This window comes from Octopus sinensis, linkage group LG4 (assembly GCF_006345805.1).
Source record: "Octopus sinensis linkage group LG4, ASM634580v1, whole genome shotgun sequence".
Lineage (NCBI taxonomy): Eukaryota > Metazoa > Mollusca > Cephalopoda > Octopoda > Octopodidae > Octopus > Octopus sinensis.
The window spans coordinates 3,451,246-3,470,959 of record NC_043000.1 but is presented as its reverse complement, the minus strand read 5'-3'; the positions used below and the strand labels follow the sequence as shown (position 1 = coordinate 3,470,959).

The 19,714-nt window shown below is 37.2% G+C and overlaps 1 protein-coding gene across 1 annotated transcript in view; it reads right to left on the bottom strand.

Moving 5' to 3' along the window:
* Positions 1-10,623: 10,623 nt before the first annotated feature.
* The window catches only part of LOC115210332 (ATP-binding cassette sub-family D member 2), a 65,814-nt gene continuing 56,723 nt past the window's right edge, over positions 10,624-19,714 (bottom strand). The window contains exons 9-12 of the mRNA XM_029778866.2: positions 17,606-17,690; positions 16,211-16,336; positions 12,677-12,961; positions 10,624-11,517 (exon numbers count right to left, since the gene is read on the bottom strand). Coding sequence (XP_029634726.1) covers positions 12,700-12,961; positions 16,211-16,336; positions 17,606-17,690 — 473 coding nt within the window. The 3' untranslated portion in view covers positions 10,624-11,517; positions 12,677-12,699. The remainder of the gene's footprint in view (positions 11,518-12,676; positions 12,962-16,210; positions 16,337-17,605; positions 17,691-19,714) is intronic.

The window sequence follows — 19,714 nt, the reverse complement described above, 5'->3', positions numbered from 1 at the left end:
TGCTACTTTATACGTAATTGTATCATTTTTGCTTGTAGAAATATTAATATTATTGATCAAAGTGTGTTGCAGTTATGTCCCTTTATGTTCTGAGTTCATCATCTTGCCATGGTCGACATTTGCCTTTCATTCTTCCAGTATCAATAGATAAATATACGTACCTGTCAAGTTCTGGGCCAGTTTAAATGACTGCATCCTGTTCCCAAAGTGGGTAGCTTGTCAGGGTCAACTTTGCAGGGTTTAGTTCTAATCTTTTATTTCCTTAGTTTAAGTTTTGTGGACCCCTGTATGTTAAACATCTAGAGTACTGGACTGAGAGAAACTGTATAGCAATGCAATAGCTGCCTTTGTGAGTGATTTGATGACTTACATTCTGGGTTCAATCTTGCACAGGGTCAACTTCACGTTTCTTTCTTTTTTCTTTTTTTGAGTAGATTAAAGTATCGATTAAACAATAGGATCAGTCAAGTGCCCTTTGTACTCTGCCCTGAAAAAGTGTGGCCTTATGCTCATCTTAGAAATGATTTCTTACTCTAATTATTATTAAAGTAGTGAATTGCTAGAATCGTTAGTGCTTCGAATAATGTATCATACTGTATTTGTTTTGGCTCTTAACAGTCCAAGTTCAAATCCTGCTGAGATCTACTTTGCCTCTCCTCTTTCTGAAGTCAATAAAATCTAATACTGGAAGTCAATTTAATTGACAAACCTCTCCCACAAAACTTTTGATTTTGTGCCCATATTAGAGTGAAGTACCATTATTAAGGCAGTGCTTAAGCTGGCAGAACCATTAGTGCGCCAGACAAAATGTTTGGTGACTTTTAATGTCTTTACATTCTGAGTTCAAATTCCACCAAGGTTAACTTTGCCTTTCATCCCTTCAGGGTTGATAAAATAAGTACCTGTTGAGTACTGGGGTTGATGTAATTGACTTATCCCCAGCCTTGAAATTACTGGCTTTGTGTCAAAACTTGAAACCATCATTATTATTATTAATATTGATAATGCTGCTGCCACTATCATCATCACGAAGTTCTCTTAATTCAAATGTTTTTGAGCAGTCTGGTCTAAATGCAGTACAGTTAGACTTCTCAGATATGTATATCTACATATTTAAAAGTCTGCTAATAAGTGCTGCATTATTGATTATATTTTCCTTAAACACTGTTTACTTCTAAGAACTATCATGTTCCAGAGTTTATCACTTGAAGATCTGTCATTAGCCATTCTCTGCCAGCTTTATTGCATGTTGTAGCACTTTAAAAAAGCAGCTGCATACCTTGTTTCCACCAGAATTTTTTTCTGATCAGGTCTTTTAATAATTTCTGTTTCATTCATTGATATGTTCTGTTTTTATATACCACACCAGTGTATTGTTGTGGACAACAAAAGTCAGTTCTGAGGCCTTATTGTATCTCTTTTGTTGCTTCCATGCAGTAGCATAGCTGGCAGCTACCCTGGGTGATGATTTTATACGGATGGCACCTCGGGTCTTCTGTATAAGTATATATAGGCTTGGTAGTCCAGGAACAAACTCAAAAGTTGGCCCAGGTGGCATACACTAAGTACACGGCTACCTCCATGTTCTGAGTTCAGTTTGCACTGATATTGTCACCCTTTTTTGTTTTTTTAGTTCTTTTTCCATGATTTGCAAAATATGTATGAATAAAATACTGGATGATAGTTGTGGTGAAGTTGTGAGAGTTGTTATCCCTGGTGAAGTTGTTATCCCTAGGCACATGGTTAGATTATACATTGCATTGTGCCTCTTCTCTAACCACTACCACAACTGGTCTTGTAACTGTAGTTGTGTAGTTCTTGTTCCAGTGAACATCCTGTGCCATCCCACCTCAAACTAAACTTACCACCTATAAAAGTATTAAGAAATATTCAACATACGGCGGTGGTGCCCCAGCATGGCTGCGGCCTTCGGGCTAAAACATTTTTAAGGATTTAAGGATTTATACTGGTGTTGATGTATTGTCAGTTGAAATTACACTTGTAGGGTAGAAGAAGTTGGCCTTGGAAGATGTTTAGTCTTTGCTCTAGCCTTGTTCCAATCAAATTACTGTCAACACAGGTTTATGGCATGGATTTATTTTGAAACAGCAATTCAGTTCACAATTAAAATGTTGCATGTAAATCACAGCTTAGTTTTTGTAAATCTTTTTTAGTTTTACTTGCAGCAAGCCAAATACATGGCCTTACTTGCATTCTCTCTTTGTGTGTGTGGCTTAATCAGAAGAGTAAAGGCAGCACTCATGAGTTTTTCTCAGAGCCTCTGACCCTGGTAGGTAGAAAGGTATCCTCAAACTGGAGACCTACATCAAATACTTACAACAAAGGGTTCTCCACTAGAGACCTCTACGGGCCAGGTGTTGATGTTAAACTAGTTGACAGATTATTTATTTCATTTATGCTGGTAGGAAAATTATGAACATCACTTTTCAATTTCCTGTGTATGTAGATCAAAAATTCATTTTACACAGATCTGAAGGCACTATATACTTGTATAATCTACAAAGATGATTTGTTTTAATCATTATATTACATAAATTAAAGGTTTTAATACCAATGGGGATGTAGTTCTTACTTTTAGTCCTGTCTTTGCTTTGAAGAATTCTACTAGATGTTACTGTTTTGTTGCTGTGATAGCTGCACCATTGCACCATTGATGTTGTGCAACAAGCTGCTATATGCATAAAATATCTTGTAATATGAATTTAGTGCACATTGCTACCTGAAGTCATTTGAAGAAGTGGCTAGTCACAAACTCCAGTTATAATGTTCGCCCTGATGTAAGGTTCCTTGATATTTTTTACTTCATATATTTTCAACAATAGCAACAACAACAAAAAAAATTTCTAAAAACTACCTTAATTCCATGATAAAACATTATTCTGAAGTTTATATGGATTTTGATAACAACGATGACGACGACAATGACAATAATTTATTGGTTACTTGTTTATATTAAGCAATGACTGTATAAGCTTCTTGCTTACTAATCCTTAATCCTACTCTATTGCTGTATACCAATGAATTGAAATCCCTTCAACACAAACCTTATATTGCAACAGAAACCCAGTGTCCTTTTACTTGAGACAAATATTCTTACTTGGCATTAACATTCCTGATGATGACAATGACATATTATCACATTCCTCCTCTCTTTGACACTATATCTCCACTGTTCACTAATTTCTACCTTGTATCTGATTTTCAGTTCTATTAATCGTGTTTTTCTTCAATCAAGGGTTCACTGCCCTCCTCTTTCTAACAGATGAACAAAACTTTGTCTCAACCCCTATCATCTTGATTGTATCCTTCTCTCGGATGTTTCTTTTTGTAATCATCTTCATCTTCTGCCTTGTACTCTTTGACACTCTTCAGCATCACACTACACACATTACTACAATATAACATCTTTCCACACTACACGGAAATCTCTACAATCTCCATACACACTATCATTCTAAACATATACTATGCAGCACTACACACATCCTACCACACCACACCACACTACACTATAAACATATAAAATTCTTGTGATACAATTTGTTGCCCCTTTCTTCATCCCCAGCCATTCACTTCTTCCCTACACCAATGTCAACTATATGTATTACATTAGCCGACATTTTCCCAACATCCCTCCTTAATATAAATATATTTATTGCCTCATTTCGGTTGATTCTCACATGTAAAAGGAAGCAAGATTAAAGGTCTCATAAATATCATGTATGATTTGCAGGGCTATGACTATGTTCCTATTTTTTCAATATCACTTACTGTCCAGGCATGTACACCATACCATTTTACTGGTTCTTGCTAACTAGTTGTGGCAGTACCATCTCTCTAAAGAATTCTCTGAGAGCTTTACAGCTGAAATATCTTTACTGACACCAGCCACAGTCGTGCTAGTTATCACATAAGCAGTATCTTGGTCTGTTGAGATGGTTTATGCTTCTCAATTGCAAGGTTTCCATATCCTGGTTGTTCAAACTTTGTTTTTAACTCGAGATACCTAACTACAGTGACAGGAACACTTACTTGAAGAAGAATTAATAAATATTTATCGCTAGGAATTTGGTTCGTGCAAATCAAAAGACTTGATAATTTCATGATGTAACACAGCATCAATAATAATAATAATGATAATCACATACCATAACAATCTGTGCTGTGCACATTTGATACAAAGTTTTTCTCAAGTCTGCTATTCAGTCCTCCTATAGCTGAATATACAACAGTCTAATACATTACCCAAGTTCACCACAAAACATGTCTGGTCTCCACAGTATTGGAGCCAGTTTGTTTCTTAAAATGTTCAAAAGATCATTGATTAGTTCTTCAAGAAAGAACACTGTTATTATTCATTTTAAGGCTTTGGTTTTGTTTAACTGCCATCTCTCTCTCTCTCTCTCTCTCTCTCTCTCTCTCTCTCTCTCTTTTATAAAACTCAGTGGTAAGTTAATGATTTCCTGTAAAGCAGCAAGATTATCTGGTGGTCATTAGCAAAATAATCGACTGATACAAACTACAAAATATTTCCTTTTAATAATGTCAGTTTTGTAGATTGGCAGGACTGTAAAATGCCTATGCTATTTAACTATAGCCCTTTACATTCCGAGTCCCACTCCTGTCCAGGGGTTGATAAAATAAAGTACCAGTTAAATATCAGATTGACTAAACATTTCTATAAAGTATCATAGATGCGAATGGAATTATAACAGGAGAATTTTTAAGTAAAACTATGACTTCTTTTAATTTTGGACCCAACTGATTCTAAATAATGAAAAACTTTTGTCTGTTGTTAACTGGCAAATTATTGACCAACAGATTAAAATCTTGACAAGAACTACAATCTGTTATTATGTTTGTTAATGAGACCTAATTGTTGTGGTTATAGGCCATAGGGATCAATTTAGTGAAGAAAAAAAGTTGATAGGTTCCAGTAAAAATGCCCACAGTTTAAATGCTGTGTTTTGGCTTTTTATTTCATTTAGGAACTTGTTTCTTATCGGACAAATAGAGAGATAACCTTCAGCCATTATTCCGATGTTGTGTAAGTCTTTTACAGGGCAGCTTTCCATATATGTCAGACTATATTTTCTAGTGGGCAAACTGTCTGATCATCTAGGTTTTTCCTGCCTTGCACTCTGCTTGCTTAATAAACTTTATCTGACATTTCATTGTAACAAATACATCTCTTTCACACATTCCCATCTGCAGTTAAACATTCCAATACCATAAAGCTGGTTCCCATCAAAGTCTTTTTTTTTGTTTTTTTTTATACACCAAAAACACAATAGACTGTGTAAGACACCAGGTATAGAACCTACTTTCACAGTTTCCACTGTATCTGTACATATATATATATATATCTCCCCCCATGTCTCTTTGCTCACTCCACCTGTGTTTGCCTAAACCTTCCCCCACTAATGACACAACCCCAGCTCAGCTGCTTTACCCCTAGTTCACCAACACAGTTGCCTCAAATCTATATTACAGCATGTCTATTTTTTCAAACTAAGGTTCCCCCCACCCACCCAATTGCTGTATTACGTTGGACTTGCTTGGCAATTCATTGAAAACATGAAACAAATCTTGAATAACAATTTTTTTTTGTTTTGCTATGAAAATGTCTCTTGGGGGGGAGGGGAATATAAAAGAATTTTTCAATAAAACTGGTTTATAAACACTTTTGAGACTTGTTTATTTGTTGTATGTGACTGAATTTATTTTTTGTTTTTTGATTATATTTATCACTTGATCACACACACACTCATCTCTCAATTGTATAAAATAGATGAATTGTTGAAAATAATATTCTTACTTAAAACAGTTCAAAAGGTGAGTAGAACCCGTTTTATTGTTGTCTTTCTTTGTTCTTTCCTATTCACTGAAGCTACTGGATTGATAAGATGTCCAGTAATCAGTCCATGACTTCTGTTGGCCAAGTCCACCTGATTGTAAATAGGTACCATGATTATGTACTGTTTAAGGATTGAGAACATTATATAATTAAGTTATTTTCGTTAGCTCTCTTTTGGACATGTTATAGAAATTGCCAGTGCAGGACTTGCTTCAGTATTTCTTTTCTCATCATAAAACAGATGTTATCAGTGGGTTTTCTTCCGCCCATCTTGATTTTCAATCTAAATTCACTAATCTCTAACAGGAGGCGATGAGTTGGCAGAAACGTTAGCACACCAGGCAAAATGAGTAGCCGTATTTCGTCTGCTGTTACGTTCTGAGTTCAAATTCCGCCATGGTCGATTTTGCCTTTCATCCTTTCAGGGTCGATAAATTAAGTACCAGTTACGCACTGGGGTCGATGTAATCGACTTAATCCGTTTGTCCCCTCTGTGTTTAGCCCCTTGTGGGTACTAAATAAATATATATATTTACTGATCATGTAAGCGTTTATTTTCTTAGTCATAACAAATTCAAATGCACCTGAATGTTAAGACATCAGATGGCTGGCCCATATGCAAAGCTTCAGCCCAACATAAACGCATCAGAAACCCTAAAAATGCAGTATGGGAGATTGCAGCAGTACATCTTGCCAAGGAAGACTAATAGGCTGCTGAGCATGAATTCAGATTATACTGAACAGAAGATAATAGATATGTCCAAGCATATGAAGCAGGTGAATACAAAAGAGTATTTAAATTTCAATAATAATGCATAGCAACCAAGTTGGATAGTAAAGTGTTCAGAAAATATGTGCATTTGAAACAAAAGCCCCGTTCTCCAGTTGGAGAATGCAATCTCCACTTTTCAAATTACTGATGATGTGAAAGAATGTGCAGAACTTATTGCTGAATGCTATGCTGGTGGTTTTACTGTTGGAAATCCAAATGTATCATCTACAACACTACAGAGATAAAATTGTATAATCTGAATTTCCTCCTCATCATCATCGTTTAACGTCTGCTTTCCGTGCTAGCATGGGTTGGACGGTTCAACAGGGGTCTGGGAAGCCAGGAGGCTGCACCAGGCCCAGTCTGATCTGGCAGTATTTATACAGCTGGATGTCCTTCCTAACGCCAACCACTCCGTGAGTGTAGTGGGTGCTTTTTACGTGTCACCGGCACAGGTGCCAAGCGAGGCTGGCAACGACCATGATCGGTTGGTGCTTCTTACATGCCACCGGTACGGAGGCCAGTCGAGGCGGCGCTGGCAACAGCCACGTTCAGAGGGTTCTTTTATTTCTACAGTACTGTGATGCCACCTCAAACTGTGCAACTATGTCTCCCCTGACTTGATGGTGTTACTTATCAGCTTTTGAAATGCAGCAGACTCTTTCTGCTGCCTGAATTTTGCCTTAATAACTGCATTCCCACAAACAGTGGAAAATCGCCAGCATTATTCGTCTGTTCAAAAAGGGTGACAGCACATTCTCTGTTGATACAGCTAGTAAGACTGATAGGATAGTAACTGACAAAGTAATAAAGTCTTGTGTCAGAGAGACATGCTGAAACTTTGGGCGAGCTGGCAGAAACGTTAGCACGTCAGGCGAAATGCGTAGCCGTATTTCGTTTGCCGTTACGTTCTGAGTTCAAATTCCACCGAGGTCGACTTTCCCTTTCATCCTTTTGGGGTCGATAAATTAAGTACCAGTTATGCACTGGGGTTGATATAATCGACTTAATCCATTTGTCTGTCCTTGTTTGTCCCCTCTGTGTTTAGCCCCTTGTCGGTAGTAAAGAAACAAAAAATTCTTACAATATGGATTTATCTTTAACTCCGACAGCTGTGATCAACTCTTGAATTTCTTGAAGACATCTGAATAACAGCAGCTTGTGTGGATATTATCTATCTCGACTGTGCCAAAGCCTTTAATTTTGTGCCATAAACAGCTTATGGTGGAGTTCTCTGCAATGAGTGTGCAGGCTAATCTTTATAACTAGTTGAAGTCTTTCATTCTTGATAAAAATAAAAAAAAAGTTAGTCGATTACTAAGAAAACTTTCTGCACCATATGTGGTAACATCTGGTGTCCCCTAAGGAGCTGTTCTTGATCTCTTGCTGTTTGTTGCATATATCAATGAAATGCATGTCAACAGGAAGTATGTAACTGTGTTAGAATATGCAGATGACATTAAGTTGTAAAGAATAAAATTAAAAGGACAGATACTATATGCCATAGATTTTTCTTGCAATCTGGCCTGAACACAATGCATTTCAACCTAACAACTTAAGCTAGCTGTAGACAAGACACCACTATACATTTTCAGAGTATAAGTCAGGAATTTACCTACACCTTTCTCAACACCAACCTTAAGGAGTCTGCTGGTGAACATGAATGACTTGGGCATTATTGTCAACAATAATCTGCGTTGAATGAACCACATTTCTAAAATTCTCAAAAAGATTGAAGGTGTCTTAGCATCATTCAGTAAAACCTTTGCCAGCTGCGCATCAACTATCTATTTGAAGCTATATATAGCTATGAGATGTCCACATTTACAGTTTGCATCTTCAGACCTCATCTCGTCCAGAATATCAGTTGACTGGAAGCTGTCTAGAGACATATGACCAGACAAATACTCTTTCACGATGACCATATCTTGAATGTCTAGCTTCTCTAGACATTGGCACACTAGATTTAATTTTCAATGTCCAGCAGCAAACTTTATAAAAAGCCCACTGGGTTATCAACCATCTTTCCAAAAACTTTGGCCACCTTTTTAAATTTGATACCTCCACCACTCATGGACATGGTTATAAAATCAAAAAACCATATGGCACCCATGACTTTCAGAAACATTTTATCATCATCATCATCGTTTAACGCTAGCATGAGTTGGACGATTTGACTAAGGACTGGCGAACCAGATGGCTGTGCCAGGCTCCAATCTTGATCTGGCAGAGTTTCTACAGCTGGATGCCCTTCCTAATGCCAACCACTCCAAGAGTGTAGTGGGTGCTTTTAAAGTGCCACCGGCACGAGGGCCAGTCTGGCAACGGGCACGCTCAAAAATGGTGTTTTTTACGTGCTACCTGCACAGGAGTCAGTCCAGCAGCACTGGCAACAACCTCGCTTGAATGTTTTGTTCATGTGCCAGTGAGGCGACGCTTACAATGATCACGCCCAAATGGTGCTCTTTATGTGCCAGACAGCTGCTCTGGCAATGATCCCACTCAGATGGAGCCGTTAGCGCTCCACTGGCACGGGTGCCAGTCATCGAATTTGGTTCAATTTCGATTTCACTTGCCCAAACAGGTCTTCGCAAGCACAGAATTTTCAAAACTTGGACAAAAGACTACCTATATCATTTAGCCGTCAGGATACTGTGTCCTTCAAAAGTTCAATTCTTCCCAAATTTTTCCAACACATCTCCTAACATGCCTCTGCACCCTTTCCTCTTTTCAGCTCTTTCACTGTTCACTTTTCCATGTACTGTGCATATTCATCTAGTTTTCATTGCTGTCTTTTTTTTTTTACTTGACTTATTGCTTTCTATCCCCTCTCTTAACATTTCTCAATGAGTTATAATGCACCTGAGCACTGTATATCATAAGCTCATTATTATATCCAGTAGTTTTGTTCCCTATAATTATCCTATCATAGCCACCATACATGTATGGATAGAATATGTCGAGGCAGATTTTCTGTAGTTGGATGCTCTTCCAGTTACCAATTTTCACCTAAGGCCTTAGTCAACCTGGGGCTACAGTAGAAGACACTTGCCTATGGTGCCACGCAATGGGACTGAACCCAAAGTCGTGTTTGGGAAGCAAACTTCTTAACCACACAGCCATGTCTGTGTCTGTATCAATCATATTCTAAAAATCCCTTGGATCAAACAGAGAATGGGGAAAACTTACTGGACAACTGTAAACGATACTAAAAATAGCAAATAAATAACACATAAGTTGACTATAAGTTGTCTTTAATGATATTTCTCAACATATTGCCACCACCACCACCAATTTCATCAACTTCCCTTGGTCAATATTTCAGAAAAATATTGAGGGCAGCAAGCTGGCAGAAATGTTAGCACACCGGGGGAAATGCTTAATAATATTTTGTCTGCCGTTATGTTCTGAGTTCAAATTCCACTGAGGTCAACTTTGCTTTTCGTCCTTTTGGGGTTGATTAAATAAGTACCAGTTATGCACTGGAGTCAATATAGTCGACTTAATCCCTTTGTCTGTCCTTGTTTGTTCCCTCTATGTTTAGCCCCCTGTGGGCAATAAATAAATATTTAAGAGAATCAGGCTTTCCTATGCTATAATGGCAAAGCTATACAGCTCCTCTCTCTCTCTCTCTCTATCTGCTCAGTCGAAGTCGACTCTCAGTCACTCGTTGGATCAGTGTCCTCCAGTCAGTTCTATCCTGGGCCGCTTCCTTCAGATTGGTCATGTCCATTCCAGTATCACTCGTGATGGTGTCAAGCCAGCGGGTTCTTGGTCAGCCTCTTCCTCTCTTGCCACTGACCATTCCGAGCATGATGTCCTTCTCCAGTTTAGTATATTGCACCTGGGTCGAGCATCTTATCACCCTAGTAAACGTTTTCAATGATTTTAACCAATGCTGATATTACGACAAAGCAATAAGAATGTCATTTATTAACAAATATAAGACCCAAGAAGTCGTAGAAAAGCCAAATCAACTGAAGCTAAATTGTTTATTTAAAATGTGAGAAAAAAACAAACAAACAAACTGAACACACAACAGTGTGAGGTTTGGCAGAAATCAACCATGTGAATCCATGATTGCAATTTGATATGAAATACTGTAAAAATAAAATATAAAATCATATTAACAATATTAAGGCTCCATTCTTTGTTTGCAGTTGAAGATGATGTTCAGGGTTTGATTGAGATATTCCACAGTTTCTCCACAAAACATCTGTTGCTACCTGTGCTTTTCTTGCTTATTGTAACTCTGGAAATGCTTCATATATAACTGTTTGAATAAGTTACTAAAATACTTTTAGACTTGACCCTAATCAGATTTTTAAGAAAGTACTTAATATTGGATCAATTACTGAATTTGGTTGGTACTCCTGAGTTCATATCTTAGGTTGTATTAAAAGGTCTATCTGAAGTAGAAGGGGTTGATGGGCCAGGGAACAGTCAGAAAGTGAGTGCTCAATAGAATTGAAATCCTTTCTGTCAGATAGGAAATTAGGGATTAGTGAAGTAAAGTCCCACTGACTCCCTACCAAACTGAAAGACAAATTATGTGTCAGAATATGTGAAAAGTTGTATTTAAAAATAGACGAAGTAAGCTTACTGAAACATGATCACAACTTGAGATCAAGTGAGTTTGCTTTATGAGAGATAAAAATGCAGAGTTTTAACATTAAAATTCTGCTGGTAATTTCAGGTTTTGATTCAACAATGTCAAACGAAGTTAAATGTTTAAATTTAGTTAATAGAAAATACAACATGTTTCTCTTCTTAATAATGAAATAATGTCTCTTATGTTAGAAGTTCTTTCTTGGTCAGTAACACCTATTTGGGTCAGTGCAACATTTATTCAGGAAATGTGAAATACCTAAAAAAAAAAAAAAAAAAAAAAAGAAAAGAAAAAAAAAAATGAACATTTAAAATTCAGTGATACAAAATAAACTGGTTATGTTATGTATGTGTAAAAAATGTCATACTATGTGTAATCTGATCTGTTTATCACCTCTAAACTACTTTTATATTACTGTCCCGGAGATTAGGCATAAATGCTATACAGTTTCCATCTATTCTTACTGAAAACTGTGTTAGACTTTTTACTTGTCTGGTAGAAGAGAAGAAGTAATGTCTGTGTCCTTGAAATATGAGAGAACCACGGTAAGACATAAACAGGTATTATTTTAAAATAAATAACACATATATATATATATATATATATATATATATGCTGCATGTATGGCTACAGGACGTCACAAGCCGTAAACAACATGAAATACAAAAACAAAAGAGTTGAATACATAAACGAGAGAAAGAAATGGAAAACAGGACAAGTAACATAAAAAACGACCCTTCATCAGTTATCGACTCTCCATCTACTCCTCATGTTGAGCAATGAATAACACTATGAGTCTTTGAAGGGCAGTTGCTCTCGCAAACCAAAATAAAACTTGGGATTTGTGGCAGGTCAAAGTTGGTAACAGAAATAGGACAGTGGAGACATATGGCAAACCAAAAGAAAACAAACATGGAGGGTCGTTAGACCAGAACGAGAGGAAAATAGTGAATACTGGAGAAATATTCTCTTTGACAAGAGGAAAGATAGAAGAGAAGAGACTGATGGGGTATGTGCAGTCTCTACGACAGCCGTGAAGGAAAGGAAAAGAAAGCTCATCACATGAGGGAAAAAAAGATGGATGATGGCCATGTGTGAGCAATGAGAGTGTAAAGAGGGGAGAGAGACAGACAGATAGAAAGAAAATGGTGAAGGGGAGAAAAAAAGGAATTAGAGAAAGGATGTGGGGAAGAGAGAGAACATTATTTTCAAATTTTGTCATCAAAGACAAATTTGATACTCTGGATGTCTCAGAAAAAGTAAGTAAATTTTTAACATACAAATTACTTCATATATTGTATTTGATAGCATGTAAGACATTTTTTTTCTCAAAAAACAAGACTTGAAAATAGCTTTTAAGACCTCAGAGATCTACAGAAAGTGAATTCAGTTGTCAAAGAAACTTAAATATTCTTACCAAAAGTGACATTAGAATGAGAATCAGTCTTGGTGATCAATCAGGCAGCTGTCTGTATCAAGAGTACTGTCATCATTTGGAAGTGAATGTTTATCAAGAAGTACAGAGTCTTCACCCAAGACGGAACACAACTCGTGCAGTCGTCGTTGCATCTTTGGTACACCAGCAAGTTGCTTCTCCAGTTGTTGTTTCTCTTCATTCAAAGAAAGCCTGGTATCTGTATCAAGGACCTCCATCAGCCAACCTCCTTCGCCATCAAATTGTAACAAATGCGAATGGAACTTCCTGTCAAAATTCATATTATATTCTTCAACTCCAAATCCTGAACTCACAAAATTGGTCATTTATTAAAAAAACAAAAATGTTAAAACTAAAAGTAAAGATTTTTAGCCTTGGTGTTAATACTGAGTTAAGTAAGAAGCACAACTCTTGCATCTAGCTTGATGTTATACCATTCTCAGGTGTTATACCATTCTCAGGTCATCATGTGACTGATTGATACAGCTAAGTATAGTTGCCTCTTATGATGGTTCTCTATAGTCAAATAGTAAAGGATTTATTTTCTTTTCAGAAGCAAGAAATATTTCAGTGTTGAGCAATTAGTAATTCTGCAATGTGTCAGACACCCCCACCTCACCAACACACATGCACACACTGTGCAGAACTGTTCACTGTGCAGTCTACACCAGATCACATTAATAGAAAAGTCATTTGCCTCATGCTATAAGGATCATCATTACAACGAACTATCTCACATATTTCTTTGATAAACTAACAGCAATCTTAATCATCTTCAGTCCAGAATGTATATTGTTACGCTGTTCCTTTGATACCTGTGAAACAACCTCTTCAAATATTCCAGCAAGTTCTAAATTCGCAGAAACATTAAACCCAGCACTGGATTAACCATTAAGCAAAATAAGCACATGCTTAGGGCATCAAGGGGAGGAGCGGGGCACCACAGAAATGGTAAATGGTTTACAGCACAAAAGAAATCACTTTAAACTTGCTAGAATAATATTCGGGATGCCTTTATTTCTACTAAGTATAGATGCAGATGTGTTACCTAAGATTAATTTTGAGGATCTGACCAAAGACTTTGCAATTCAAAAAAGTAGGAGGAAACTTTTTAAATATAAATAAAATGGTGGTATACAAAAATATACATTATTTTCCCTCTTACTGTTTTGTTTCGTTTTGGAAAATAAAAATTTATTTTATGGTTTGTTATTGTTTATATTTTGAATTATATAATCTTTTATGGGGGCACCGAAATCTTTTAAGTGCTTAAGGCCTCGATGGGTCTTAATTCGGCCCTAATTAAACCCATTCTAAATGAATGGGTAACAGGAAAACATTCAAGTATATATAGAGAGTGTTCTTGAAACAGATTTGCTAACTCACAAATGCTTCAGGAAGTAAATGTAGGGATAATGACAGCAATTTTGAGTGAGCAAACATGTTTGAAGATGGCCAACAACAAAAGATGGGGAGAATGAAGACTAATGATTGAAAGAAACAGACATATAGTGGGGTGGAGTGAACACTTGCAGTGGTCAGGATTATTGATGTTGACATTGATGTTAAGACATAGGTACACTACATAGTTGCCAGGGGGCTCGATTATGATTGATCTTTGTATGCTGTGACTATTAAGAAACAAATACTACAGGGTTCAGTGTATTGATTTGCCCAGGGGCCTATAATTGTTTCTTTATTGCCCACAGGGGGCTAAACATAGAGGGGACAATCAAGGACAAACAAACGGATTAAGTCAATTACATCGACCCCAGTGCGTAACTGGTACTTATTTAATCAACCCCGAAAGGATGAAATGCAAAGTCAACCTCGGCGGAATTTGAACTCAGAACATAACAGCAGACGAAATACCGCTAGGCATTTTACCTGGCATGCTAACGATTCTGCCAGCTCACCACCATAATGTTACTAAAACAGCCCTGGAAATGAATAGCTGTTCAAGGTTTCTGATAGTAACAACTATCTAAATATATAAAAGCTTTGATACTTAATATCATTACAGAAACAAATCCACACATTTCTAAGAGAAAGATACCAAGTTGAGCTTGAGATTTTCTCAGCAAGAAACTTCATAACTAACACAGCCTTCTGAGAAAAATAACCCAGCAGGTGACGGGGTTACTTTCAGAAGAAACTATTGTTTATTCTATAAACTGACCTATTTCTTTTTGCTCAAAATATGCATTTGTGAGAAAGTTTAAACAACTGTTTGATAGAGTTAAGGACATTGTTAGCCGTCTCTTGGTGAGAAAGCAGAAGTATGCATCTTTTATACATACAATCATGGTTGTGTGGAGTAGAAGTTTGCTTTGCAACCAGATGGTTCCAGGTTCAGTCCCACTGTGTGGCTCTTTGGGCAGGTGTCTTCTACTATAGTCCTAAATTGACAAAAGCCTTAAATGAATTTGATAAATGGAAACTGTGGGGAAGCTCATCATTCATAAATGTGTGTGTCCTCTACTACTACTTGATAATGGTTTGTTTGCATCTTGTCAGTAGTTTTGGCAAAACTGACCAATAGAATAAGTACCAAGCTTAAAAGATAAGTACTGTGGTTGTTTTGTTTGATTAAACCCTTCAAAGAGGTGCCCCAGCATGGTCACAGTTCAATGACTAAAACAAGTTAAAATGATAAAATACTACCATCACGTTTTTTCAGTGTTGCAAAAAAGAAAAAAAAACAGACACCCCCACTCATTGTTATTAGAATTACAAATATACAATTAACTCTGTAACTTCAAAGTTAAGTTTCATGGTTATTCCATAATGATGGCATTAATAAAATTACTAGAATTACGAAATAAAATTGCTATTTTCTGCAAGTTCCCTCAATAAACAGAACCATAGCAGTTTCAAAAATGACATTATGCAACAAAAGATAAATTGATAGATTGATTTGTAAAATTGTTTTCCATAGTTAGGCGCAGGAGTGGCTGTGTTGTGAGTAGCTTGCTAACCAACCACATGGTTCCGGGTTTAGTCCCACTGCGTGGCATCTTGAGCAAGTGACTTCTACTATAGCCTCGGGCCGACCAATGCCTTGTGAGTGGATTTAGTAGACGAAAACTGAAAGAAGCCTGTCGTATATATGTATATATATATATATATATGTATGTATGTATGTGTGTGTGTTTGTGTGTCTGTGTTTGTCCCCTTAGCATTGCTTGGCAGCCGATGCTGGTGTGTTTACGTCCCCGTCACTTAGCGGTTCGGCAAAAAGAGACCGATAGAATAAGTACTGGGCTTACAAAGAATAAGTCCCGGGGTCGATTTGCTCGACTAAAGGCGGTGCTCCAGCATGGCTGCAGTCAAATTACTGAAACAAGTAAAGAGTAAGGATTAAGGGTTGTGAAATTTCGCGTATATATATCTGATTTCTGCAGTAAAGGGGTTAATCTCATCTGATGCAATTATTTCTGTAAATGAAACTGGTGCAACAAGTAATCATTCTATTCTACCATTTGTTGAAGAATCTCTCAGACTGATATTACTTACCAGAGAGTTGGCCGGTGAGTTATAGTGAGCAGTGTAATACCTTCATCTTTAGCCCGTTGGTATATACTGCTCTCCACATCAATAGAAACAGCGCTTGTACATTCATCGAGCAGTGCAAACTGAGGCCTTGAAATAGGTGACACGAAGAAATGAAAAAAGTTTAATATAACAAAAGCAAATGATTGTGAAAGTACATTCCAGAAACAATAACCATTAATGTGGATATTTCATATTATAGTGTGTCCGTGTGTCCAGCAGATAATACTTATTTCTTTATTGCCCACAAGGGGCTTAACATAGAGGGGACAAACAAGGACAGACAAAGGGATTAAGTCGATTACATCGACCCCAGTGCGCAACTGGTACTTAATTTATCGACCCCAAAAGGATGAAAGGCAAAGTCGACCTCAGCGGAATTTGAACTCAGAACATAACAGCAAATGAAATACTGCTAAGCATTTTGCCCAGCGTGCTAACGTTTCTGCCAGCTCACTGCCTTAAATCCTGATAATCCTGCTGACGTATGACCAAAACTCTGCATACCATGAGCAGTTTATCTTGCATTTCTGATGTAGTAGTATATCCAGGACTACATTTTTACAATGTGTCTTTCCATTTTAAGAAAACAGATGGTGATTTGAAGAGCACTGTGGCTTGCTTTAAGTATTGTGATAAAGTAAAAATGACAAAATTAGTGAAGACAGAGAACTCCTTACATTGCAAAAAGGTAAAAGTTTAATATCCTTTATATAGTTAACACGTGGATGCACATGGCCTAGTGGTTAGAGCAGAGGAATTGCAGTCAAAGTGTTGCAGGTTCGAATCTCAGACCGGGCAATGTGTGTGTTTATGAGTGAAAACACCAAAGCTCTGGCAGAAGGTAATGGCGAACTTCTGCTGACTCTTTCGCCACAACTTTCTCTCACTCTTTCCTCCTGCATCTTGCAGCTCACCTGCGATGGACTGGCGTCCCATCCAGGTGGGGAACCTATACGCCAAGGAAATTGGGGAACCTATACGCCAAGGAAACTGGGAAACCAACCCTTATGAGCCAGGCATAGCTCAAGAAGGAACAAACATATAGTTAACACACAAAGGCCCATCATCAAAAACTGTTAGTCTATACGATCACCATGGCGTGTATGTATGGAATAACATTTTTTGGTTGCCTACTTCTGATAATGAACCATTGGGCCAGAAATATATGAATGTTATTAAACTTTTTCCTTTCTGCATTGTAAGGAGTTTTCTGTCTTCACTGATTTTATTGAAGAAATATAGAAACAACCTTTAGGCTGTAAGTAAAGACTGTTAGACCTTAGAATTTTTTTTTTTTTTTTATCGAAGTCTAGAAATGATAGAAATCACAGAATATCAGAAAATGATGTTACTTACTTATGATAAAATAACCTTGCCATTCCCATCCGTTGTTTCTCTCCTCCAGACAACACATCTTTCCAGTCATTCGAAGCATCCCAACCTGAAGATACAAAAGTTCCCAATATAAGAGATATAAAAGTGAGGGAGTTCCTATTGCCCTATTGTTTAACCCTTTAGCATTCAGATTATTATCTCAGATGTTCTCTTTATTTATTCCCTTTGTTTTGAATTAATCATGCATTATCTTGTTGCCATGAGATTTCTCTTTTACTTGTTTCAGTTATTTGACTGTGGCCATGCTGGAGCACTGCCTTTAGCCGAGCAAATCGACCTCAGGACTTATTCTTTGTAAGCCTAGTACTTATTCTATCGGTCTCTTTTTGCCGAACTGTTAAGTTTTGGGGGACGTAAAACACACCAACATCAGCTTTGGTCGGCCCGAGGCTATAGTAGAAGACACTTGCCCAAGGTACTATGCAGTGGGACTGAACCCGGAACCATGTGGTTGGTAAGCTAGCTACTTACCACACAGCCACTTGATTATTTCTTTTTAAAATGACATTGTAGGTTAGGTGTAAAACAAGTAGAATATTTAAGCTGAAAGTAGATTGCTTAAATACTTCAGAATTACAGAACACACCAACAACTTTGGGGAAGATTTAAAGACTTTTGGTTAATACACTGTTAATCATAAAATAATAAAATGATGAAATTATTGTATACAGTGCTCAGGTGCACCACAACTTGTCAGAAAGTGCATATAGAGTATATGCAGTAGTGTACAAATGTCTGGAAAGTGAACAATGTATGAGTCAGATACATGCTTGTGTGTGTATGGAGGGGAGAAAATCAGGTGTAGTGTTGGCGAATCTCAGAAAGCATGGAAGTTTTGAAGGATGCAGTGCTCCGACAACTAACAACTGATGCCGGCAGTTTGTTCCATGTTTCAGCAACTCTTAGCGTGAAAAAATGTTTCCTGAAGTCATGGGAGCTGTGCTGTTTTATGACTTTGTAAATATGTCCACAGGTGTTAGACGGGTGGAGTTTGAAAAGGTGTAAATATGTCCACGGGTGTTAGATGTCTTATTGAAGATGTCTTATTGAAGTACAGCAACCAGAATAATATTGAATGCAATTCCATTTGTGATTGTTTTTAAAATCCAAAGTAATGTTGAGGGAGAGCAAAATCTGATTTCTTTTCTAAATAATACCAACACCAAATATTGTAATCAGTAATCAGGCAACAAATTGAAATTAACGATGGTTTACAAGGTTGTTAAGTCTAACTAGTTAATACCCTTTAGTATTTAAACCGACCATATCTGGCCCAAATATTCTACATATTTCATGTTCTAACTGACCAGATCTGGCCTATCAACCTACATAGTAATATCATTCTAATAATAAACAATCACATCATCAAAATCTCAGCGATGTGCAACTAAGAGAATACCCTCCATCAGGCATTTGCCATATTCTGAACGCCTTACTTCCCTGGGTAAGGACACATTGAAACTCCGACGTCTGGCAGCTGACTTGGCAGACACCCATAAAATTATTAACCATCTTACAAACAATAGATCTGAGCACCTTTTCAAACTCCACCTGTCTAACACCCATGGACATGTTTACAAAGTCAGAAAACAGCACAGCTCCCATGACTTTCAGAGACATTTTTTCACACTAAGAGTTGCTGAAGCATGGAACAAACTGCCGGCATCAGTTGTTAGTTGTCAGAGCACTGCATCCTTCAAAACTTCCATGCTTTCTGAGATTCGCCAACACTACACCTGATCTTTCTCCCCTCCATACACACGCAAGCATGTATCTGTCTCCTACATTGTTCACTTCTCAGACATTTCTACATTACTGCATGTACTTTATATGCACTTTCTGACAAGTTGTGGTGCACCTGATCACTGTATACAATAATTTCATTATTATTATTATACAAGATAATGCAGGTCTAATTCAAAGTTATGTAAATAAATATGCATTACATTTGACAAAGTAATCTGATAGCTGAAGGGTTAAGAAATTGGGTGAATCCTCTGAAAAGTGAATTAAAGAAGAAAACTCTCTCCACTATCTTTTTCTAGATTTAACTGATTTCACAGAATTCAA